Genomic DNA, 24,268 nt, shown 5'->3' with positions numbered 1-24,268 from the left:
CATCTCTGGGAGCCAAACCCAGGTCAGCCCTGTAGCATGCTGGAGGGCTACTGAAAGCCACCTACAGTCTGCAACCTAAAAACCCTGCCTGCCCAACCTGGCTGACCACAAGCTAAGCCCAGTAAAAGCTCCTTTAGTATAGACCCTGGGGGTTCTGAGAGGCCTGGCATTCTTCGAGGCACCCACATTCTCAGTGTCAGCGCCTCTGGAGAAAGACAGGGCCAAGGAAAGTGGCAGCTGAATCGAGTTGGACCAGAAGCTGGAGCCAATGCCAGGCCTGGTGGGTCAGCGGCTACTATTCCAGGCACAGACCTGGGATGGAGGTGGGGGTGAAGGGCAGGGTGGCGCTCAGAGGACAGGCTGCAGTGGGCGCAGAGCAGAAGGCAGGAGGAAGAAGCAGAGCAGAACAGGCACCTGGTCTCCTGGTTACTGGTACTGCTGTGGGGCTGGGACTTGGTGGAATCTGTTGAGTTGGACTCGGAGTAATTGACTGAGGATGGAGATGAGGAGGACGAGGACGACGACGAGGAAGAGGAGGAGCTGGGCGGAGGGTATTTACTGTGGTTCTGTTTGCTCTTGGTGGAAGCGACGCCATTGCTGCAGCTGGGACTATCTGCTCCTAAAAGCCGGGGAACAGTCAGAAGAGGAGGGGCAGCCTGCCATCAAGCAGGGCCCCAGGAATAACTACAGTGGTCCCACTTCCCTTCCCCCAATCCAGCAGCAAGCCCTGAGCCCATCCCAGGGAAGGGTGTATGGGTGGCCTTGCTTCTCCACACCAGTTCTTCCCAGAGCCCTCTGGAGAGTGGCTGACCTGTGTTGTGCATGTGGGAACTAGTGGGGCCGTGTCGGGGGCTGAGGCTTGGGGAGCCAGGGTAGCTGTCCTGGGACTTGGGGCTTCGGGAGCTCAAGCTGCGGACCTCACTGTCAGTCCCGTTCACCATCTCCACAAACTGTCGGCACCTGCAGAAGGAGCACAGCAGCAACGCCCTGGGCTTGGCTCGGGTCGTGTGCGCCCACCACCAGCTGGGCCGTGGGGGACCGGACGGTGCCCCAAACCTACTTGAGCATGAAGAGCAGGTTGGGGTTGTGCTCCAGCAGCCCTGGGTAGAAGCGCTGTGTGGTCTCAATGGCCTCACCCACACGGCCCTCCAGCACCAGCTTCTGGATCTCTGTAGAGAGCAAGAATACGTCAGTGAGAGGCTGCAGACCTTCCTCACAGCCACATGTCTACACACTGCCAGCCCCAAGCACGGACCAGCGGACAGTCAGGTGGGCTGGCTCAGAGTGGCAAGCCCACTGAGATGCTCACAGAAGAGGCTGAAGAAACAACCTGGCCACCCAGCCCCACAATAGATCCTGGTTTCTGTCAAGTGTCAGGTAGTCCTCAAAGAATAAGAGGGGAAAATGGAGGGGGGGCGCTCTTAGCCCAGAGGCATCAGGTTGAATTTGGAGGCCTGCTCCTATGGAGTACAGGTTGCCAGGGACCTGGGCGGGGGAAGAGGTCCTGGCTGTGGGAGCATAATCTAGGGATGGGCACCCGGGCAGCTTCGTGGCCTGAGAGGCCCCTCTTCAGACAGACTTCTCTCCTCAGGCTTCACAGGGAGTTGCCAATGGGAGCTCATGGATTCTGGGCCAGGCCCATGTCTCGGCAGTCTTCAGGGGCTGTGGCGCGCCCCCTGCTGAGAGAGGAGGTCATCCTCCTCACACTGGCAGCTCTGACGTTGACACCTCTCAGGCCGTCGGCATCGTGCTCTTGCCCTGGGGGCCTGGTGCGTCTTGCTGGGAGCGACTTCTGGGTAGATCCCAAGTCTGGGATCTCTTTCCGACTGTCTGGCTGGGCGTGGCTTCTCTGGGAGACACAGACACATGCACATACACAGAGACGACAGGCTCAGAGTGACGCAAGCAGGCACACACAGACACACGTGTCCACACACACCTACTCTCCCTCACTCTCCTCTTCCCATCTCCTTTCTGGGCTGTTTCCTCTTTCCCAGCACCCTCCTTCCACACAAGAGCCCCAAACATGCAGTATGCAGGCTAGTATGAACACCAGGAAAACTTCCTTTGGCTCCTTCTTTGTTTGTCTGCAAAGCCCAGGACCAGAGGTGGGAAGCAGAGAAAGGTCTACCACAGTGGCCACGGAGCATCAGCCTTCCCCCTGTCTGACTGCTTCAGTCCCCTCTCTGCCCAGGGGCAGGCAGAACTACTAAGGTTGAGTAAATGGTGGCAAAGGCAGGGCACTGAACTGGTAAGATGCAAACACACTCTTTCTCGAAGACCGTGAACAGGAGGCTGAGTGGAATCCAGGATGCAGGAGGAAGAAGGAAACAAGCATGGAGGAAGATCCAGCCATACCAGGCCCCAGACTATGCCAGGCCATCAGAGTATACATTAGGGAGGCTGCACCGAGACATTCCCATGCTGCCGGACTGTCCTTCTGGACAGTGTGGCCTTGAAAGAGGGACAGAAGAAGGGCCTGGGGCTGGGCTGTGGGCTGGTCTTCTGGTGAGGACCCGAGCTGAACAGACTACTGACAGGTTACCCAAGGCTGCCATGAGCCAGAGAGCAGAATTAGGGACAGGTGAGAGAGGGAGGGAGCGGGGAGAGGAGAATCAACCTTACTTTGTCTGTTCTTTATGGACGCTTGTTCTTCCTGAATCGGGGTTTCAGTCATTCGGGCAAAAGCCGTGGCCGTGGCACAATACCCATGATGCACCAGGTAAGATGAGACCATGCTAGAAAAAAGGAAATGCTCAAGGTGACACTTAAGAACTGCATTTCTCACCAACCCCCTGATGGGACAGACTATCTCCCTGTTAGGTCTTCCCTAAACATATCTTACAGGTGCAACCTCCACAGAATAATAAAGGGGCTGAAACAAGTGAAAACATCCCCCAGTGCTCATGCAGTCAGGCAGAAGAGGGGCAGGTCACCACATCTGTCCTCACAGCTTGGAGGAGTGGCTGCAGTTTCTCTGGGATATGCTGCCCACAGGCAGGCAAGTATGATAACAGAAGTACATACAGAGGCACATACCATCTCCTTACAGAAGCGGCTGCCTCCTGGGACCTGAAGCAAACCCAGAGACTGCCGAGAGTCTCTATGAGGGCTTCCTGGAAGGGCAGCCAGCCAAGCAGTCTGGCAGCTGCCCAGTGATGATGCATGCCACGTGCGTACCTTCTACACACAGGAGCTCCTCTGCAGGTGCCCCACGCGCCCGGCAGAAGCATTCCAGCTCACGTGAACCTGGCCCTCAGGAGTGTTGGCTCTAGACGGTGATGGGGAGCTAACCCACGACCCAAGTTACTCCACGATACACAACAAATTAAGGGCCCAAGAAGCCAAGGTTTCAGGCAGTAACATGGCCAACAGGAACACGATCTTTGGGAGATGGCCCTGAGAAGCCTGATGCCCAGAAACCATTTAATCCCACCGAAAGCTGGCTAAGCAGCAGCACACGTAGAGTCCTCATATCTGATGTGTACAAAAGTGAATACCTTGGTGTGTGCATATGTCAATGTCATTATTATAACTGCCAAACACAAATGTCTGAAGAGCTGTCATGTAGAAGGCACAGAAGTTCAGCTGTGTGTTCCCTCATGTTTTAAGGGGTAAATGAGATGATCCATATAAAGTGCCTAGCAAAGCAAGAAGTCAATATATACAACCTCTTATTATGAAATTATGTATTTATAACATTAATTATGAATAAGAATTATAATATTTATATTATTATAAACACAAGGGCAAAAATTCTTGACAAAACATGGTTCAGATGTGCCCATATATACGTCAGAGGCCACTAAAATGTACAGTCCCTTTGACTCAGTAATTCCACTTCTTGAAAGGACACCCAGAAAATAATCTTAAATATGGAAAACTCTTTATGTACAAAAGGGTGACCTACACAAGCAAGAGAGAGGAAATAACCTGAACCTACCACCAAGGGAAGCCAGCCAAGGGGCTTGTGGCAAATGTGTCTGCGAGATAATACAGCCATTAAAAAGGTCCATAAAGCGAAGTTACATGAAATCACAGATATGAGTTATATGCAAGTCTCAGCAAATACTACATATGAACACACAGGCACACGGATACATACATGTAAACAAATACACCCATGTGCTGAGCCCAGGCCCTGTCAACTGAGAGTATTAGTCCCTCCCCCACACAGCTGGGGCAGCTCCACCTCTCCCCTTGCCTGTTCCAGCAAGCCTGCTATGGGGACTGGCACCATGCTGGCCCTCCAAGGAAGGGCTTCTTATAAGTTCTGGGGGCTGGGGACAAGATGTAGTAGTGCTGCTGTTCCTGAGAAGGGTCTGGCCACCTAGCCCCTGCCTCAGCCCTCCCATGGAGCCTGCCTCAATATCGATCCCTGAAGAAAGGAAGGCTACACAAAGAACCCAGTGTGCACCCCACCCCCACCCACTGGACTCTGGTACCCCAGTGTCTGCAGGGCAATGACCAGAGCTAGCAGAAGCCCAGCCCTTCTCTGCCCACCCCTGGGAGCCAAGCTAACAAACTAACCCACCTCCTGGCAGAGTGGGTACAGGTCATTGCCTCACTCAGGCCTGGCCTGCAGCTGTCAAGTGGAAGAGAGAACCATATCTGGCCTCCCTCGGGATTCTCATCAAGACTGTCTCCCAGGAGAGGCTGGGAATTAATCAGCCAAGAGCCAGCTAGGTCCTAGGGAGGACCCTCTTCACACCACCACTGCCACAGATGCAAGGGACTTAGGCGGATCTGACCCTGAGAGGTGACCTTAGGCCAGAGTCATGGCATGACAGACACTCCCTATTATGGAAGAGAAAAGTGCACAGAGGAGGGTACCACAGGCCGCACTAGCACGTCCTCTGCAAAATGACCTGGGGAAGGAAGACAGCCCTGCTGGTGATAGTACATACAGGGCCTTCCGATCCAGTTGAGGGGGCAGAGGTTTAAGTAGGAGCAGCTCTGGAGAACTGAACTAAGAGAGGAGCAGGAGTGCAGCAGGCAGAGTCATCCTGGGAGTGCTTTCCAGAAGGAACGCTACCCACTGAAGTTCACAAGAGCAGCTTGTAGCAGTACAGGGGCCTACAGGAGAGTGAGGCACCCTGGGACGGGGCAGGGCTGGGTAAGGGCGGGAGCGGGGCACTCACTTCTGCAGCACCGCCTGCCACTCGCCAAGCCGGGCACTGATGGGGAAGCAGTGGACAGTACCCTGGACCTTGGCACGCCACTCCCGCATGTAGTCCTCAATGTCAAACAGGAAGGGTTGCTGCCCAAAGTTGGCGTCCACAATCTCCCCAGGTGTCTGCAGGCCTACGGTGGGGTAGAGGTTGGCCTGAGGAGGAGAATGAAATGTCAGTTGGGCCCGGAGGGCAATGGGGCAGCAGGGCCTCGCCGCATCTCACCTCCGGCACAGAGGGGAAGGCGCTGGCTCCCGCAGGCCGCTGCTGTGGCTTTGAGAGAATGGCAGCATGGCTGGGGGAGGCAGGGCTAAGCCACACTCCGCCCACCTCCCTAGCAGAGACACTATTCCCCAGAGTTTGAGGGGAGAAGGCAAAAAAAAAAAAAAAAAAACAGGCCAGGCTCCACATGGAGTCTCTTGCCCTGCGTCAGAGGCCGTAGTGTTCCCAAAGCCCAAGGCCCCCCTTCGGGACTCAGCCAGGGCACAGAGAGGCAGGCTGGGCTCCACAGCCCTGCAGGTGTGCCCGTGAAGATCTGCTGCAGGGGTGCATGATGGCTCCTCTCAGAAAGATCCAGGACCAAGGATCCCTTTGCCACAAAAAAGGGGGGTATATAAGGGGGCAGGAAGGGATGCGGGGAGAGAGGAAAGGAGGGGAGGAAGAGGAGAGTATGGCCAGATGGCCAAGGGGGTCAGGTGGTATGGACCCCCCGACACTGGAAAAGGGTAAAGAAAGGCTGCTGCCCTTCCTGTCTGAGGCTCACTAAGAGGAGGATCTTCTGGCCAGTGAGGTTTGGGCATGTCCCTCTGGGTGTGGGGCTCCCTGCTTCCCATCTATCCCCTGCCTTGACCAGCTTTGGCCAGGTCGCTCCCTCACTCCATGCCTTCTATGGCTCCCACTGCTACAGCCCAATGCCTCACCAGCCTCCTCCTCGTTGGCCCCAGGCCCCCAGTCTCCTCTTCCACCGTCCATCCTTAGACCACGTAGCATTCCTGACTACCGCGTGCTGGCTCTGCACACGGGGCTCAGCCTTTCTACCACTTGGATGTGCCATCACATCCACGTCTGGGTGTTTCGCGCCACACCTCCACCACTAGACCCTTCCCCACTCAGGGTCAGAATTCTCCTTGTGTCTGTTCTCTTTCTTTGCTTAGGACCACAGCCCCTCTCTGGAGACTCCAGGTTGGAGGCAAGGATGTTTATACATAGACAGAGGTTCTAACAGGAACCTGCGTGTTGCCGTCTGGGCTTCAGAAGGCCCCTCAGATCACAGGGGCATTTCCTATTCCTAGAGCATCACAGGGGAGCCCAGGATCCCTAAGCAGCCCCCAGAGTCAGCAAACCTTTCCTCCTTCCAGACCCCAGCCAGGGCACACAGAGCCAGGCCAGGCTCCCAGCATTCTGGGTGGAGGCCCTGCATGTGACAAGGCCTGTGATGACTCATGACAAAGAAGGACTGGAGTGCAGGAGGTGGGATGAAGCCCTGAAGGAAGCCAGCAGGAAACCTCACCCTTTTCTAAGAGGAGAAAACCCCATAAATTTCACCTCTCTGGCCCAGGAGTACCCTGCACAGTAGCAGGTTCAGTCCCCTAGGGCACTGGCTTTCCTCAGGGATCTTTGATGGGTATGCACAGGGACCTGGCTCCCTAACAGTTCAGGAACAAGTTTCTATACGAACAATTTTCTATACTCTGCACACAGGTCCACTGGCTATAAGCCACACAGAACTGGTTCAGACCAGCTGAGCCATGGAGCTACCTCATCTCTGCCCACACCGTCCCCTACCTCCTAGCTGCCTTTGGAAATGCCACGAATCTCTGTCACCTGCTAAGAGTCATGGAGGAAGACCAGGCCTTACTGCTGGCGAGAGAAGGCTGGCAGGTACCGCCTACTGGTACCTTCAAGCTGACGACACAGCACACATCCCTGGCTAGGGAAAGGGTAGGACTCCACACCCTGCACTTGCAGGTAACACCATGCCCTTTCCTAGTCGGCCCCCAAGGCCAGAGCAGGAGACCCAAGAGTAGTACTTACCGGGAGGTCTGTGAAGGCTATACCTGTGGAGGGAAAGGAACAGTCATCAGGCCACCTGGTTTCCCATGCCTCTGTGGGCCCCGCGAGGGTCCGTCACAATGGCTGGGGGAGGGGCTGGTCATCACACCTCCCCTATGGTGAAGGACAAGCACTAGCCAGGGCTTGGTAGGTTTATTTTTTATTTTACTTTATTTTATTTATATTTTTAATACATTTATTTATTTATTTATCTTTGGCTGCTTTGGGTCTTCGTTGGCTGTGTGCGTGGGCTTTCTCTAGTTGCGACGAGCGGGGGCTACTCTTTGTTGCGGTGCGTGGGCTTCTCATTGTGGTGGCTTCTCTTGTTGTGGAGCGCGAGATATAGGCACGCAGGCTTCAGTAGTTGTGGCACACGGGCTCAGTAGTTGTGGCTTGCGAGCTCTAGAGCGCAGGCTCAGTAGTTGTGGCGCACAGGCTTAATTGCACCACCGCATGTGGGATCTTCCCGGATCAGGGCTCAAACCCATGTCCCCTGCATTGGCCAGCGGATTCTTAACCACTGTGTTACCAGGGAAGTCCCGCCTGGTAGGTTTACACACTGGCCTTCCCTTTGCTGAGTAGCTTGGCCAGAAGTGAAGTCAGATATTTGGGTATTTGTCCACAGCATTTCTACCCTCTCAGGGAAAACCTGCTAGGAAGGACTAAACCCAAATGATGTACCCTGAGGCCTCTCTAGGCTTGATTGTTCTCTTGATCCAACATGTATTTATGGAGACCTCCTGTGTATGCCAGGCCCTTTTCCATCCATTACCTCATCTGATCCTCATACCAACTATGGGTAGCAGGCTTTCTTATCCCCATTTTACAGATGTGGAAAGTAAGCCTCAGAGGTTAAATGATTTGCCAGCAGTCATAAAACCAGCAGAAGCTAGTGGGACTGGACTCATTTCTAGTCTGATGCTCCAACATCATCCCTAAGCTGACAGAGCAGTGGAGGCAGAGAGGGAGGCAGCTGCCCACCTTCAGCCCATACTTGCCCAGCGTCCCCAGAGATTCCGAGTTGACAAAGCCTAAGTTAACAGTGGCCTGTGTACCCTCTGAACCCTCCCGCCAAGAGAAGAGGCTGTGTTTCTAGGGACCTTAGTCCTGAATCAGAAGTGAGGGTAGAGGGGATAGGGACCCTAAATATAGGAACAGCCCTGAGCAGGAGAGGGGCCTCAGCATATCTGCCAGAGCATTCATATTCTGCAGATTGAGAAATGACTCAAGGCCCAAGGACACTCCCCCAAGGGCTCATAGCCTTCCCATTTTTAAAAATTCTTATATCTTCTAGAAGCTCCTAAGCTTTCGGCCTGAGAGGTTTTCAAACCACTGACTACTTGGAGGTCCCTGTCTGCTCCCTCAACCCCACCCCAAAAAGAAAGTGAAACCCAGCAAGACTGAAGAACAGGTGAGGGTCTGATGATACGTCTCCCAGTAAACCTGGGGCCAGAATCCTGACAGCAGCCAAGTGAGCATCCCATGTTCTTCCTCTGTGCTGGGCACTGGAATCATGTCTTACAAGGAAGCATTTAATCCTCAAAACAACCCTGGAAGGTGTATACTGCCTCTGACACTAGTTTACATATGAAAAAACCAAGGCACAGAGAGACTGTTTACATTCTTTACTGGGCTACTTTGCTCCTCAGTGAAAGAAGTTCATAAACCCATGACCTTCCTGCCTGAGGCCACTCCTGAGGCCCACATGCAGAGTCAGCAGTCACAGAACTAGCAGGATGGAATCTGGAAGCCCCTCCATGTCCACCCACCAGGTCTGCATGGGAGCTGCCCCCATGAATCTCAGTGTGGCCAGGCTACTGCTGCTGTACTCCCAGGCTCCTGAAGAGGCCCACAGAACCCTGGAAGAAAGTGGAGTCCAGGCTCCATCAATTATCCGCAGTGTGACCTTTGGCAAGCTACCCAACCTCCCTGAGCCCATCCGAGAAAAGGGGGTAACAATATACCCAACACCTCAAAAAGGAAGGAGAAACAGATTCTCTATGAAAGCTGCTTCATAAACTGTGAGGTCTAGGTACAAGTTGGCTAGAGTTGCGCCACAGGGCAAGACAACTGCCACATTTCTGCCCAGGGGATGACCTACCTGGGCTTGCCTAGCTCTACTCACAATGGCACTCAGGAAGGACAAGGCCTTGAGGTGCTTCCAGGAGGATGAGGAAAGAGGCTACTCCACCCCCTATTGCACTGAACAGGGGCAACACTGCTCCCTGTAGCCCTGTAGGTCTCTGGGAGCCTCCACAAAGACATTGTGACGGCAAGATGTGAGATGGCCCACGGGAAGATCTGAGAAGGGCCAGGCAAAGATCCAGGATGCAAACAGGACATTCAAACCTGCTGCTAAGAAGCACCTTGAGCCAAAAACACATAGCTCAGGGGTCACTGAGGCTGAGGGTATAAAGAGCCTGTATAAACATTACTCTGGGGACTTCCCCGGGGGTTCAGTGGTTAAGAATCCGTGCTTCAGGGCTTCCCTGGTGGCACAGTGGTTAAGAGTCCACCTGCCAGTTCAGGAGACACGGGTTCGAGCCCTGTGTCTGGGAGGATCCCACGTGCCGCGGAGCAACTAAGCCCAGGCGCCCTAGAGCCCGTGCTCTGCAACGGGGGAGGCCACCACAATAAGAGGCCCATGCACCGCAGCGAAGAGTGGCCCTTGCTCGCCACAGCTAGAGAGGTCCCGCACACAGCAACGAGGACCCAACACAGCCAAAAATAAATAAATAAATTTATTAAAACAAAAGAAAAAGAATCCGCGCTTCCACTGCAGGGGGTGCGGGTTCGATCGCTGGTGGGAAAGCCAAGATCCCACATGCTGTGCAATGCAGCCAAAAAAAATTACTCTGAAAGCTCATGGACCACTTGTGGGTGAGACGTCAGTCTCCAGTCTCCATTCACTCAGTGTTCATTTGTTCTCCCATCAAGTATTTGCTGAGACCTCCCAGGAGCTAGGCCCTATGCCAGGCAATAGGGAGCCAGCTGGAAGCCTGGCCCTAAAAGTGCTGCAAACTCCAGCAAGAGAGATGGTGTGCAACTAGTAATTACACAGACAACTGACCAATGACACAGAGGGTGAGTGCTGTGACAGAGGACAATGGAGCAAATAAAAGGAGCGGGGCGGCCAGGGGCAGGGACCGTCACTCTGCTTCTCTCAAGGGAGAAGCGTTCTGAGGTTAGAGAGCAGTGATTGGCTCACTGATCCTGCGTGAGATTCTGAAGCGCATTATATTGATAAGCTGGCTTGTGAAAAGGAAACAAGGTCATTAGAAGATTCACCAAGTGGTCTATCAATTTCATTGACTTTCCATCAAATTTCGTGATCTAGAAAATGCAGAGGACAGGTCATATCCATGTTTTAGTGAGGTCTCAGTAGTATCCTTGTGGAAAAGACAGAAAAACACAAGATTCAATTAACATAATGAAGTGATGCTTAAATGGCTGGTGTCTACCTGGACAAGCTGTAGGCTGAAGGGCTCAAATCCAGCCTTGTCCTCTTCCAATATTTTTATCAATATCTTGATGAAAACACAAATAAACATGTTTATCAAAATTTAGGTTGATACAATGCTGAAGAGGATACCAAATATTAGAGATAGAAAAAGCAAGACCAAAGAAGATCGTGACAGGCTTGAAAAATAGAAAATATAGGCCTAAAGGAACTTTTATTACAAGATGTGTGAGGACTTTCATGGGTCTATATAAACATGTACTAGGGGAGACTTCCCAGGTGGTGCAGTGGTTAAGAATCTGCCTGCCAATGCAGGGGACATGGGTTCGAGCCCTGGTCCGGGAAGATCCCACATGCAGAGCAACTAAGCCCGTGCACCACAACTACTGAGCCTACGTGCCTAGAGCCCATGCTCCGCAATAAGAGAAGCCACCACAACAAGAAGCCCACGCACCACAATGAAGAGTAGCCCCCGCTCACTGCAACTAGAGAAAGCCCGCTCGCAGCAACGAAGACCCAACGCAGCCAAAGATAAATAAATAAATAAATTTAAAAACCCAAACCAAGACAAAAAAAACATATACTAGAGAGAGGAGTTTTTTTAATTTTTCTATTTTTTTTGGTCACGCCGCGCGGCATGTGGGATCTTAGTTCCCCAACCAGGTATCAAACCCGTTCCTGCTGCAGTGGAAAGTGCAGAGTCTTAACCACTGGACTGCCCGGGAAATCCTGGGACATGAGTTTTTAAAAACAGTGTGAGGGGGCTTCTCTGGTGGCGCAATGGTTAAGAATCTGCCTGCCAAAAATGTAGGGGACAAGGGTTCAAGCCCTGGTCTGGGAAGATCCCACATGCCGTGGAGCAACTAAGCCCGTGCACCACAACTACTGAGCCTGAGCTCTAGAGCCCACGAGCTACAACTACTGAGCCCACATCCCACAGCTACTGAGCCCACACACCACAACTACTGAAGCCCACGTGCCTAGAGCCCATGCTCTGCAGCAAGAGCAGCCACTGCAATGAGAAGCCTGCGCACCGCAAGAAAGAGTAGCCCCCGCTCACTGCAACTAGAGAAAGCCCGCGCACAGCAACAAAGACCCAAACCAGCCTAAATAAATAAACAAATAAATAAAATAAAAAGTGTGAGGGTCTGGGCTGACATTAAGGTGGCCATGAGCTCCTTAGGGACCTAGGGATCTGACTGACAAAGAGCTTAGGGCCCAGAGGAGTGAGGTGCAGGTGCAGAAGGGACAGCAGATGTGCCCCAAATCTTATGTCCCACAGCAGGTGCCATGCTCTGAGCAAAGTGTGGACAAGCTGAAGAGATGTAAGGAGGGCAGGTATTCAGAGCAGACGGGCAGAACTGGGCCTGGCTCGGAGGGGCAAGTGAAACAGGGCTTGGGTAAGGACTGATAGTCCATAACAGTGGCCCCTGGGACTCTGACAGCAGAAAAGTCAAGAGGCAGGAAATAGCTGGAATCAGAGAACAGAGTGGGGAATGAGGAGTCATCTTGAGAGCTTGGCCTTGCCCTCCAGCAGCTAGCTCCTCACAGGCTGGATACCAGCAACTGCAGCTAGGTGGCCATGGATTTCAGGGGATAATTTTTCCGGATGTGCACCTGGGTCAGCTCTGCATCGTCTGCGCTACGCTCTTGGCTGCCCATTCTAGGCTGTGGCATCTCACTGCCCTGTTGAGGAATGCTGGCTCCTGCTCGCTCAGCCCCAGCCGCAAGTAAACCCCATTTCCACCCAGGTCCCCTGGTTTTGCCCGGGCTCATCTCCTGGAGAAGCCACAGAGGGATGTGGGGAGTGGCAGCCACCTTTTGACTGCCCCGCAAACCAGGGGAAGTGAGCCTCCTACAAGTTGGGTTCAAAGTAAAATGCCCAACTCCCTTTCCTGGCAAGGCCTGTGGTCAACCTGGCTGGTAGGGTTCTGCCAGATTAGAGACCTCTGCAAACCCAGGCAGGCAGGCCCAGCAGTTAGGTACCACCTCAGGGCCACTTTGGCCATGGGTTCCACTCACTCGAGGGCCAAACAGCAGTCAGCCCTACTAGGGCAAGGTGTCAGAAGAGCCAAGTTCCTCTCTCTCTTAGTTTCTAATCCTAAACTCCTGTATGTGTACAGGACTACACTTCAAGGTATCCTCCAGAGTTCTCAAGACCTTCCAAGGACTGCTGCTTCTCCTGGGTTTCTGATCCTAGTTGACAGCACCACTGATCTAGCCACTTTACCATGTTCCCTTCTTTCCAGTGCACCCCATCTATCACTAAGCTCCGCTGCGGCACGCCTAGGCCTTTGCAGGCCTGTTCTCCGCTGCCTGCACCCATCACCACGGCCACAGCTCATGCCACCTGCCTCTTCCTCAGCCCTTACTCCAATCAGTCCCTCATTCTCAGTTTAACCAAAGGGACTTTTTCAATATAACTCTGTCCAGGTTGCTGTCTATTAACAACAAACAGGCCAGAAGAGACCTGACCCCATCTGACTCCGGCCTGTTTACCTTCTCTACTAGAGCAGCCCTCACTGTTGCTCCATAGCAACCAGTGCCCTGCAGAAGGGCCAGAGAAAGTCTGGGCCCAGGCGACAGGCATGCAAATCACTACCACTGTCAAGTATGTACTAGGGCCCCTCAAACTTCTCACTGACCCTAAACCTCGCTCCAACGAGTGTCACAGAGGCCAGCAGCACGACCACGACATTGCTGCTCTCTCAGCACTGACCCAGGCTCGATAAATGCTGCTGAATGGATGGATTAACAAAGGGACCACTTCTATACCCTCCGTTCCCCTTGCAGGGCTCCGATGCTAGGAAATGACTGCAGTTGCCTTGAGCTCAGCAGAGGATCTACAACACTGCTTTGGCTTCAAAGCCTCTCACCAACCAAAGTGGCTCCACAGGGCAGACCCTCCAAGGTCCCCTATGTACCCACCAAGGCTGTGGCCATTCTTGGTGTAGAAGCAAGTGCCATTGATGAGGTTGACGCAGCAGCCAATCACGTCTCCTGTAGTGAATGTGGGACCATAGGGCTGGCCAGTCCCAGAGGAGCAGAAGGAATGCCCATCATCACCATGGTAACCATAGGAATGTTTATCCCAACCTGTGGGGGAAAAGAGAGCAAGAGCTGAGGTGAGGTACTTGAGAGAAAAACAAGACAGTCACAGAAGCCCGCTCAGGTCTGAGCTCCTCTCCCCAGCCTTCTACCACCTCACCAGCACTCCTGGCTTCTCACAGAGCCAGCTGTGGGCAGGGTCTGGCTATGCGAAATGAGCAGTGAGTTCAGCAAGTCACTGCCCTGAGGAGTTGAGGCAGCCCTACTGAAAAAGGAGCCCAAGCTGTGGTTGATAGGAACCAAAACCATGAGTGCCCTGGAAGGGACTTACCAGAGGGCCATGAAACAAGGAGGTGGCTGGGGAAAGCCTCATGAAGGAGAAGAGGCTTGAACTGAACTCTGAGGTGTATCATGGTTGTTGTTTATCTTTTTTTAAATTTATTTATCTTATTTATTTATTTCTGGCTGCACTGGGTCTTCGTTGCTGCGTGCGGGCTTTCTCTAGTTGCGGCAAGCGGGGGCTACTCTTCATTGAGGTGCACAGGCTTCTCATTGCGGTGGCTTCTCTTGTTGAGGAGCAATGGGCTCTTGGCGCACGGGCTTCAGTAGTTGTGGCACGTGGGTTCAGCCATTGTGGCTTGCGGGCTTTAGCGCGCAGGCTCAGTAGTGGTGGTGCAGGGGCTTAGCTGCTCTGTGGTATGTGGGATCTTCCTGGACTAGGGATCGAACCCGTGTCCCCTGCATTGGCAGGCGGATTCTTAACCACTGCACCACCAGGGAAGCCCCTGATGGCTTCTCTTTGTTGTGGAGCATGGGCTCTAGGTGTGCGGGCTTCAGTAGTTGTGGCACACGGGCTCAGTAGTTGTGGCACACGGGCTTAGTTGCTCCACAGCATGTGGGATCTTCCCAGACCAGGGCTCGAACCCGTGTCCCTGCATTGGCAGGTGGATTCCTAATCACTGCGCCACCAGGGAAGTCCCATGGTTGTTGTTTTTTTAATGTTTTTTTAACTTAAGTATAATTTACATGTAATAAGAGTCTTCCTTTTTTTTTTTTTTTTTTTTTTTTTGTTGTTGTACGCGGGCCTCTCACTGCTGTGGCCTCTCCCACTGCGGAGCACAGGCTCCGGACGCGCAGGCCCAGCGGCCATGGCTCACGGGCCCAGCCGCTCAGCGGCACGTGGGATCCTCCCGGACCGGGGCACGAACCCGTGTCCCCTGCATCGGCAGGCGGACCCTCAACCACTGCGCCACCAGGGAAGCCCGAGTCTTCCTTTTTAATTGATAGTTCAACAAGTTTTAACAAATGTTACCACCACCACGATCAAGATATAGAACATTTCCATCACTCCAAAAAGTTTTCCCTCATGCCTCTTTGCAGTCAATTCCACTCCAGGCACCCCCAAGTCTCTGGCAGCACTGATCTGATTTGCTCCTATGGTTTTGCCTTTTACAGAATGTCATATAAATGGAATCACAGAATTTGGAGTTTCTTGTGTCTGGCATCTTTCACTTAGCAAAATGCGTTTGAGATTCATGCACATTGTTAGGTGTACCAGTATTTTGTTTCTTTTATTGCTGAGTATTACTCCATTGTATGGACATACCACAGTTTGTCCATTCACTAGTTGATGACATACAGTTGTTTCTAATTTATCGCTATTATGAATAAAGCCAGTAAATATTTGTAGATAGGTCTTTGTGCAGACATATGTTTTCATTTCTCTTAAGTAAATACTAAGAAGTGGTACTGCCACGTCACAAGATAAGTGTGTCTTTTACTTGATAACAAACTGCCAAACTGTTTTCCAAAGTAGCTGTACTGTTTTGCATTCCCACCAGCAATGTATGAGTTCACAATCTCACTAGCACTTGTTACTGTCAGTTGTTTTGGTTTTTTCTTCTTCTCTTAGACATTTTAGTAGGTATGTACGGGCTTTAATTTGTATTTCCCCAGTGTCCAAGGATGTTGAGCATCTTTTCATATATTTATTTACCATCAGTTTATTAGAAAATTATTGAATTGTCTATTCAAATTTTTAACCCATTTTTTAAAAAAATTGGGTTGTATATCTTACTGAGCTATAAGGTTATAGATATATTTTGGATACAAAATGTGTTTGGCAAATATTTTCTCCCAGTCTGTGGCTTGTCTTTTTCATTTTCTTAACAGTATCTCTCAAAGGCCTGCTGGGATTTTTTTTTCCTTACCATTTTTTTTTTTTTAATTGGTGTAGAGTTGATTTCCTGCTGGGATTTTTTTTTTTTTTTTTTTTTTTTTTTCAGTACGCAGACCTCTCACTGCTGTGGCCTCTCCCACTGCGGAGCACAGGCTCCGGACGTGCAGGCTCAGCGGCCATGGCTCACGGGCCCAGCCGCTCCACGGCATGTGGGATCTTCCTGGACTGGGGCTCGAACCCGTGTCCCCTGCATCGGCAGGCAGACTCTCAACCACTGTGCCACCAGGGAAGCCCTCCTGCTGGGATTTTGATTGGGATTTTGTTGAATCTACAGATCAATTTGGAGAGAATAGATAGCTTAATAATATTGATTATTCAAATCCATGAACATGGTATACCTCTCCATTTATTTAGGTCTTCTTTAATTTCTCTCAATAGATTTTTAACAAATTTATTTCTAAGTATTTCACTTTTGATGTTATTATATATATTTTTTAATAATAACATTGAATTAAAAAATTATTTTATTTATTTATTTTTGGCTGTGTTGGGTCTTCGTTGCTGCGTGCAGCTAGTTGTGGAGAGCGGGGCTACTCTTTGTTGCAGTGCACGGGCTTCTCATTGCAGTGGCTTCTCTTGCTGCAGAGCACGGGCTCTAGGAGTGCAGGCTTCAGCAGTTGCGGCATGTGGGTTCAGTAGTTGTGGCTCACGGGCTTAGTTACTCCGTGGCATGTGGGATCTTCCCAGACCAGGACTCGAACCCACGTCCCTTGCATTGGCAGATGGATTCTCAACCACTGTACCACAAGGGGAGCCCTTATTATAGTATTTAAAATTTTATTTTCTAATTGTTTCTTGGTATTATATCAAAATATAATTTGATTTTGGGGGTGGGAGGATGGGTTCAAGGTTTCTTTCTGGAGTGATAAAAATGTTCTAAAATTAGATTATGGGCCTTCCCTGGTGGCACAGTGGTTGAGAATCTGCCTGCCGATGCAGGGGGTGCAGGTTCGAGCCCTGGCCCAGGAGGATCCCATGTGCTGCAGAGCAACTAGGCCCGTGCGCCACAACTACTGAGACTGCGCTCTAGAGCCCGTGAGCCACAACCACTGAGCCTGAGTGCCACCACTACTGAAGCCTGTGCACCTGGAGCCTGTGCTCTGCAACAAGAGAAGCCACTGCAGTGAGAAGCCCGCGCACCACAACGAGGAGTGGCCCCCACTTGCTGCAACTGGGGAAGGCCGCACACAGCAACGGAGAACAAAAGCAGCCTAAATAAATAAATAAATAAATAAAATTTAGTTTTAAAAAAAAGAGTACAGAAAGTGGGGCATCCTTGAGGGTCAAAGAATAGGTTCTCTTTAAAAATAATAATAATAAAATAAAATTAGATTATGATAATGGTTGCACAACTCTGTAAACATGTTAAAAACCACTGAACTGTACACTTTAAAAGAGTAGATTTTATGGTATGTAAATTTTATCTCAATAAAGCTATTAAACACACATGTATTTGATTTTTTATATATTCATCTGGTATCCTGCATCCTTGTCAAATTCACCAATTAGTTCTGGTAGCTTTTATGAAGATTACAGTGCCCACTGGGAAAGGGCTCCTAAGCAAGAAGCCCCACTTCCCACATACAAAGAACATATGTGTAATTCAGAGAAAGCCAGGAGCACCAGACTTCAGGCCAGAGGCCTGAGTTCTCAGCATGGAGTCTCCCAAGATGGGCTATTCTGCTACAGTGCCCTGCAGCTGCTAGAAACCCAAACTTCTGCTCCAGTGGCCTGGGATGCCAGGGATGGTGGTGGGGCTCTCTCTATGCTGCTTGAGCAGCACAGCCTTCCCTAAAGCCAAGTCCACTGCTTACCACCTCCTGAGGCCATGTGGCTGTGGGGGAAGACTGTCCAACAAAGCCACTGCCCATTCTAGCCGTCCCCAAAGAGTCCTTGTAGACAGACTGCTTGCTGTTCCTGTGGTTCCTCTCAGAACTATGCCCACCGCTGCTGACAGATGCTCACTGGCTCCTCCCTTTGGCCAGTGCGTCAGGGTTTGCCAATGCTTGCCTCTTGAAGATTTCCGTAACATTCTTTGGTCCTCCCCTAGCATACTGCTCACATCCTTGATCAATTCCGGTTCCTGCTGAGCCTCTCCAATCACCAGTCACTGTTCCTGGGACTGTCCGTGTCTCACTCACCATTTCCTAACCCTTCCCCCGACCCCCACCATCAGGAGTCTGAGAGGTGACACAGGTGTGTGCATATACACGTATGTGTGTTTGCGTGTAGTGACTAGTTCCAGCCCACTTCTTTCTCACACAAGGATGATCCTGTGTGACAGATCTTTTATGCAGATTTTACTGTCTAGAAGGTAGAAGACACACACTGGAAGGTTTTCTTTTAGCTTTCTCCAACTGAAGCAGTAGGTACTTTTTTTTTTTTTTGAAGCAGTAGGTAACTCTTAAAAAACTAATACAAATGTGGCCATTTGATTTATTAAAGCTAGAGAAATCATCCGGAAGAACTGTTTCCAACTTGGTCAGTGACTCAAGGATGTCTGGGAGCTATTTTTGTCTCAGTGTAAGGGAGCTGCTCAATAATGATCACCAAAACAACAGATGCTTACATTTTCAAAGACCTAAAATAAAAATTAAAGTGTTTTTGAATACTTTTCTTCAAAAATAAACTACATAATTATTTTGACAAACCTACCATAGAATTTTTGGATTTTTAACTCAAGCTACTCAAGCTATAAATATGGATTTTAAATTTTTAAAAACTAAAGAACTCAATAAAAAAACACAAAATATTTATTTAGAGTCAATTCAGGATTCACCATCACCTCAGTTTGGCTGAAAAACAGATAACGTTTTCCTGCTTTGTTTTGTTTTTCTTCAATTTCCAAATGAGTTGTCAATGATATAGATTTGCCCAGAGGAAGACAATTCATAGTCCCTGTGACACACTGAATAAGGCCTCCGAAAGATGTCCAAGGTCCTAATCTCTAGAACCTGTGAAATATGCTAAGTTATTGCATGGTAATAAAGAGTTTGCAGAAGTGATTACGTCAAGGCTCTGGACGTGGGGAGATTATCCTGGATTACCTGGGGGCAGGGAGGGTAGGATAATGCCATTACAGGGGTGCTTGTAGGAGAGGCAGAGGAGTCAAGTGAGAAACGGTGATGCGACAGTGGAAGCAGAGAAAGCATGGAAGATGCTGTGACACTGCTGCTGGCTTTGAAGACGGACGACGGGGGCCACACATCAAGGAAGGTAGGCGGACTCTAGAACCGAAAAAGGGCAAGGAAATGGATTCTCCCCAGGAGCCTCCAGAAAGACTACTACCCTGCTGACACCTTGATTTTAGGACTTCTGTCCTCCAGAGCTGTAAAATGATTGTTTTAAGTCACTACTATTGTTACAGCAGCAATAGGAAACTAATACAGTCCACTACGGCTATAGAAGAAGTTTCTGAGCATCTGGAATGATCAGGGCAGAGACGCAACACCTCAGCTACTTGTCTCTTGCTCGTCGAAGTGCTAGGAAGTTAAAAGCTTTTCAAAGAAGATCACAGAGCTGTAATGTATCTTCAAGTGAAGCTATCATTTCATAGCCAATATTTTTTCCAAACACAATTAAGAGCCTGTGTGTGTGTATAAGGTGTATATGTATGTGTTTGAAAGGTAGCTTGGGTTAAAAAACAGAATGTTATTATACAGCTCATTTAGTAACAGTGGCTGCAGCAGCAGCAGCAGCTTGGTGTGAGACCTCTGTGTTGGACCTCCCTGGTGGCACAGTGGTTAAGAAGCCGCCTGCCAATGCAGTGGACATGGGTTCGAGCCCTGGCCCGGGAAGATCCCACATGCCGTGGAGCAGCTGGGCCTGTGCTCTTCCACAGTGAGAAGCCCGCCCACAGCAACGAAGACCCAGTGCAGACAAAAATAAGTAAATAAAATGAATTAGAAAAAAAAAGACCTCTGTGCCACTTTCCCATCCTCTGGAAAGAACATGCATCATCCAACTGTCATCAATTAGTTAATAAAGGCCTACTCCATGGAGCTGACAAAGTGAGGGTGGTGGGTGGTGTGAAAGGAGCAGAGAAGACATTAATATATAAGTAAATCAGTAAGAAAACACCTGGTAGAGGAAATGTGCTCTGAAGAAGACAAAGCCAGATGATAGGCTGCACGTGGGACTGGGGATGAGGACTGACCAAGATGGACTAGTCAAGTTAGTCCTCGCTGAGGGCTGACCCCTGAGCAGAGGTCTACTTGATGAGAGAATCAGAAGGAAGAACTTTTGGGGTAAAGGGAATGAGCTCAGCATGTCTGAGAAACAGAGCCAGTGGGGCTGGAGCTGAGTGAGACTTAGGAAAGACTGGGAGCAGAGGTGACAGGGTTTGCTGGACGTGGGCGCTGATAGTACGAGGGGACGTAAGGAGGACTCCCAGGTTTTCGTCCAGGCAAATGGGTGGATGGTGGTACCACTTACTAAGAGACAGGGAAGATGGGCAGAAGGAAGAGATCTTTAGGACACGTTAAGTTTGAGAGGTCTTATTAGACATCTAAGCAGTTGGCTGGCAATACGAGGCAGGTGAGATGACTGTGGCTCATCCCAGATGTGGCAGGGCTGCCATGGGAACACCCACGAAACAAACAGTGGTGTGGACAGAAAACTTAAAATGAAGTCACTGGAGGATTTTCCTAAGTGTTGTCCTCATACAATGGCTTTCTGTTTTTCCTCTGAGAGAAAAATTCAGGCTAGTCAAGGACTAGAAAGGGCAGAACAAACACGAGAGAAAGGCACCAGAAGCCCAAAATAGATGAGGACATGTTAAAGGGCACAAAGTTACTCTAAATGGATTCAGTTACCCCGCCCTCAATGAACCTTCTCCCCAGGGCTTGAGAAGCTGTATAGCACACAGAAGCTAGTACTACCACGGCCATTCTTGAGGAATCGGGCAGACAGAAGAAAAACTACAAGGCCAAGGCCTAACTGCTGTTGCACATTCTGCAGTGAGTCTGTTTTTTGTTGTCAGTCTCAGGCTAAGGAGGGGGGTTTGGCCTCTGTTAGAAAGAAACACTGTAGTCCTGTGTGCCAGGGTAGCCAGTGTGGCCTGAAGGGCCCCTGCAGTCTGGTCCTGGACATAGCACTGTCCCTCCAAGATGGTAGGCCCTGGGCAGTCACTCACCTCCTCAGACCTTGGTTCCCTTCTCTACAAAATGAAAGGGGAGCAATTAGACATCATTGTCAAAGGACCCTAGGTGTCTACTTGTAAGAAACACTCCAAGACTCCAAACCAATCAGTAAGTATGGTAATCCCCATCTGAGGGCTGAGGAAGCTGAGGCACTGAAAGGCTCCACAAAGGCCTGTGGTCCTGCAGATAACACTCTCAGAAGTTTGGGTCTCTTTTTTTTTTTTTTTTTTGGCCAGGCCACGCGGCTTGTGGGAATTTAGTTTCCCGACCACGAATCAAACCCGCATCCCCTGCAGTGGAAGCACAGAGTCTTAACCACTGGACCGCCAGGGAAGTCGCTGGGTCTCCTATCTTCTGAGGAACATTCAAGTAAGCTCCAAGCAGGTACCCATGAGGGTGAAGACAAAACCTCCTCCTTCCTGGGGTGGCCCCAACCAATTGTAGGGAAGAGAAAGATGCTTTAAAGGTAGAACAGCATGAGCTCCTGAAGACTGGGCTCCATCAGAACAAACTTCAGGTAACCCCTACAAGGTTTCTGGACCCTAGGCTTGGTCACCTGACCAATACTACTCCCTGTAGGTAACTGGCTGGGTTCCATCAACTTTTGAGAAGGGACTGGGCACAAGTCCCCCAGGGCTGCAAGAACAAACAGCAGGAAAGGGGAACAAGGAGTGCCAGGATTTGTCTGCCACTGGGGGATAGCACTCCTTTTCTTAAAAAGTAGCTCCTTCCCTGTGCCAACCCTGTGGCTTCAGTGGGGAATGCTAATCCTAGTTAGCCTCCTCCCTGACCCAAGCTGGACCAGTAAGAGATCTTCCCGGAATTTTTGTACAAGGGAGCTGGGAGGAGAGCGGGTCTCAAAGCTCTGTGCTGCCATTGTTCCAACTTCATGTAGAAAGCCAGTCTGACAGACTAAAGCTAACAAACAGAAAGCAGAGACAAAAGACAGGGACAAAGACAGAAAGAAAAGTCCCAGACAGCATTTGAGTCCCTAAGACTTCCTTCCTCTGCTTGCCCTGAGGTCTGGCTGACCAAGTTGGTTAGAGACGGGATTCTCTACCCTGAAGCAACCAAAGTTCTCTGACTAAAGGGGCCACATCCAAGCATCTTTTTCTTTTCCTTGCATAACACGTGGCCCACAGTAGGTGCTCAAGAAATGTATGTTGAAATGAAAAGGGAAATGGGTCAAGGGCTGGCAGGAAGCTTGAAGTACAAGACACTGGGGTCAGACCATGCTGACACACCACCCATGGGCAATCCTGGGCTTGACTGTGAGTTTTGTTATCGTGATTTTTCTTTTCAAGCAAAGCAAAGCAGTTAGAGCAATCTGCCTACATCATGCCCCCTTTTATACAGACTAATAGCGAAGCCACTTCCGGGCCTTTGAAAGAGGCTGCAGACCTGGCTCTATCCCTGGGAAAGTCATTTAACTTCTCTGGTCTCAGTTTCCTCATCTATGAAACAGGGCAGGTGATGCAAATATCCCTGCCAGCTCTAGAAGAATCCATGGTTCTTAGTCCTCCTTCTCATTAAGAGAGTCTAGCAACTATGGTCTTTCCCATACCTCTGCCTGGGTAAGTCTCCCCTCCAGCCCTACCACCCTCAGCTTCAGGACAGGACCTCCTCCAACCCCCTATTCCTGCCCTGGAGTCAAAGTCAACAACTTCCTAAGCGTGAGCCCTGGCAGGATAAGCAGTCACCCATCCCTGGATGGGCCTGGTGTGAAGCTGGGGTGATGTGCCCAGGAATTAGAGTTATCACCCTCACCACAGGGCCAGAGCCAGCTGTCTCAGAGGACAGTGGGATGTGAGGGCCAGAAGAAAACGAGGGGGCTCAGCTGCCCTGCACAGCTATCAGGCCCTGTAGGGAGACAGGTCCAGGTGGCTCTGGGTCAAAGGATGGCTGGTGCTGCACGATAGGGACAACACTGTGACAGAGAGTGCCACCCAACTAACCATTCTTCCCTCTCCAAAGAGAATAAGCCCTGTCACTCCCAGAGAGAATGGATGGATAGCCAGCCTGGTGCCCACATAGAAAAGCCTATCCCTGCCACGTCAGACACCTATCAGATGCCAGTGGCGCAAGGAGAAGCCACGCCAGGAGGCTTCAGGCCAGGAGGCAGGAGGCCCCAAGTGCCCCATTCAGATGGTCTGGCACCACCCACTTCCCCCTCCATCATCACTCAGAGGGAAACTCCCAATCACAGAAGTATGGGGGTGGCTGAGGAAATGGCTCACCATCTTGGCACTCCCAGATGCCATCCCTGGTTACAGTGTCCTCAAGGTGGGAGACTCCCTATAGGGGTGCCAGGGACTCCAGCATGATTGCTCCAAGAGCTGCCCCATGCCACTCCCACCTGGCAGGACACGTCAAGGGCCTCAGTCCCAGGGGAACTAGGAATGAAGAGGACTCCTACTTCTGAGCAGAAAGATTTCCACATCATCAGCACATTAGCACAGAAACCTGGAAGGGGGCTGGTGCTGTGCCTGTCCACTAGGTTCTAGTCCTGGCCTGCAAATGACCAGCACACAGGGTCCAGCTCAGGCCTCACAAACTAGCCTAAGCACTGGTCCCCATGCCACTAATCAGCCATCTCTCCCCAAGAAATGGATCCTGATCATCACTGGACTTTGGGATCAGAAAGACTTGGGTTTGAATCCCAATTCTGTCACTTCTTAGCCCTCTGAGTTCCCTTGGCTGAACTCTTTCAGGGTTGGTGGGAAGATTAAACGAGAATGGACATGGAACACCAGCCTACAGGAGGCACTCCCTGTCAAGTTTCCCTGCCCTCTCTGTCTCTAACACCAGCTCCATGGTCAAGCCGGGCACTTCAGACTTCCTGCTCCTTTCTTTCCTGAGGGAGCGAGCTGGGTGGAGCTGGCTTTCCTAACTAACAGCCCGCCAATGGCAGCCCTAGGCCTGTTCCACTCTTACTTGTCCCCAGTTTCCTGGGGAGGTCACCTGGCCCTCGGAGCAGTCGGCAGAGTTCAAAAGCCATGTCATTCATGGGGCTGGCTATGGAGGGAAGGCGCTGGGCTGGCTTAGCCAGGGTGCTTCCTAAACCTGGGGTCGCTGTGGAGAGAGCACATATGTCATAGGAGACCTCATGGCAGGGCTGCTTCTCAAGGATGGTCACTCACTCAGAGTCACCACTCCC

General features: G+C 50.8%; 1 protein-coding gene across 2 annotated transcripts in view; it reads right to left on the bottom strand.

Annotated features, from left to right (window-relative positions):
* The window catches only part of RANBP10 (RAN binding protein 10), a 66,924-nt gene that overhangs the window by 5,464 nt on the left and 37,192 nt on the right, over positions 1–24,268 (bottom strand). For both annotated transcript variants that reach the window (XM_081217765.1, XM_081217766.1), the window contains exons 4-10: positions 13,612–13,779; positions 7,206–7,228; positions 5,142–5,326; positions 2,626–2,738; positions 1,061–1,169; positions 812–960; positions 415–619 (exon numbers count right to left, since the gene is read on the bottom strand). In XM_081217765.1, the coding sequence (XP_081073891.1) occupies positions 415–619; positions 812–960; positions 1,061–1,169; positions 2,626–2,738; positions 5,142–5,326; positions 7,206–7,228; positions 13,612–13,779 (952 nt within the window). The remainder of the gene's footprint in view (positions 1–414; positions 620–811; positions 961–1,060; positions 1,170–2,625; positions 2,739–5,141; positions 5,327–7,205; positions 7,229–13,611; positions 13,780–24,268) is intronic.

The sequence above is a fragment of the Mesoplodon bidens genome (genome assembly GCF_964165515.1).
Source record: "Mesoplodon bidens genome assembly, chromosome: 18".
Classification (NCBI taxonomy): Eukaryota; Metazoa; Chordata; class Mammalia; order Artiodactyla; family Ziphiidae; genus Mesoplodon; species Mesoplodon bidens.
Note: the sequence above shows the minus strand (reverse complement) of the source record. Positions and strands in the feature narration are given on the sequence as shown.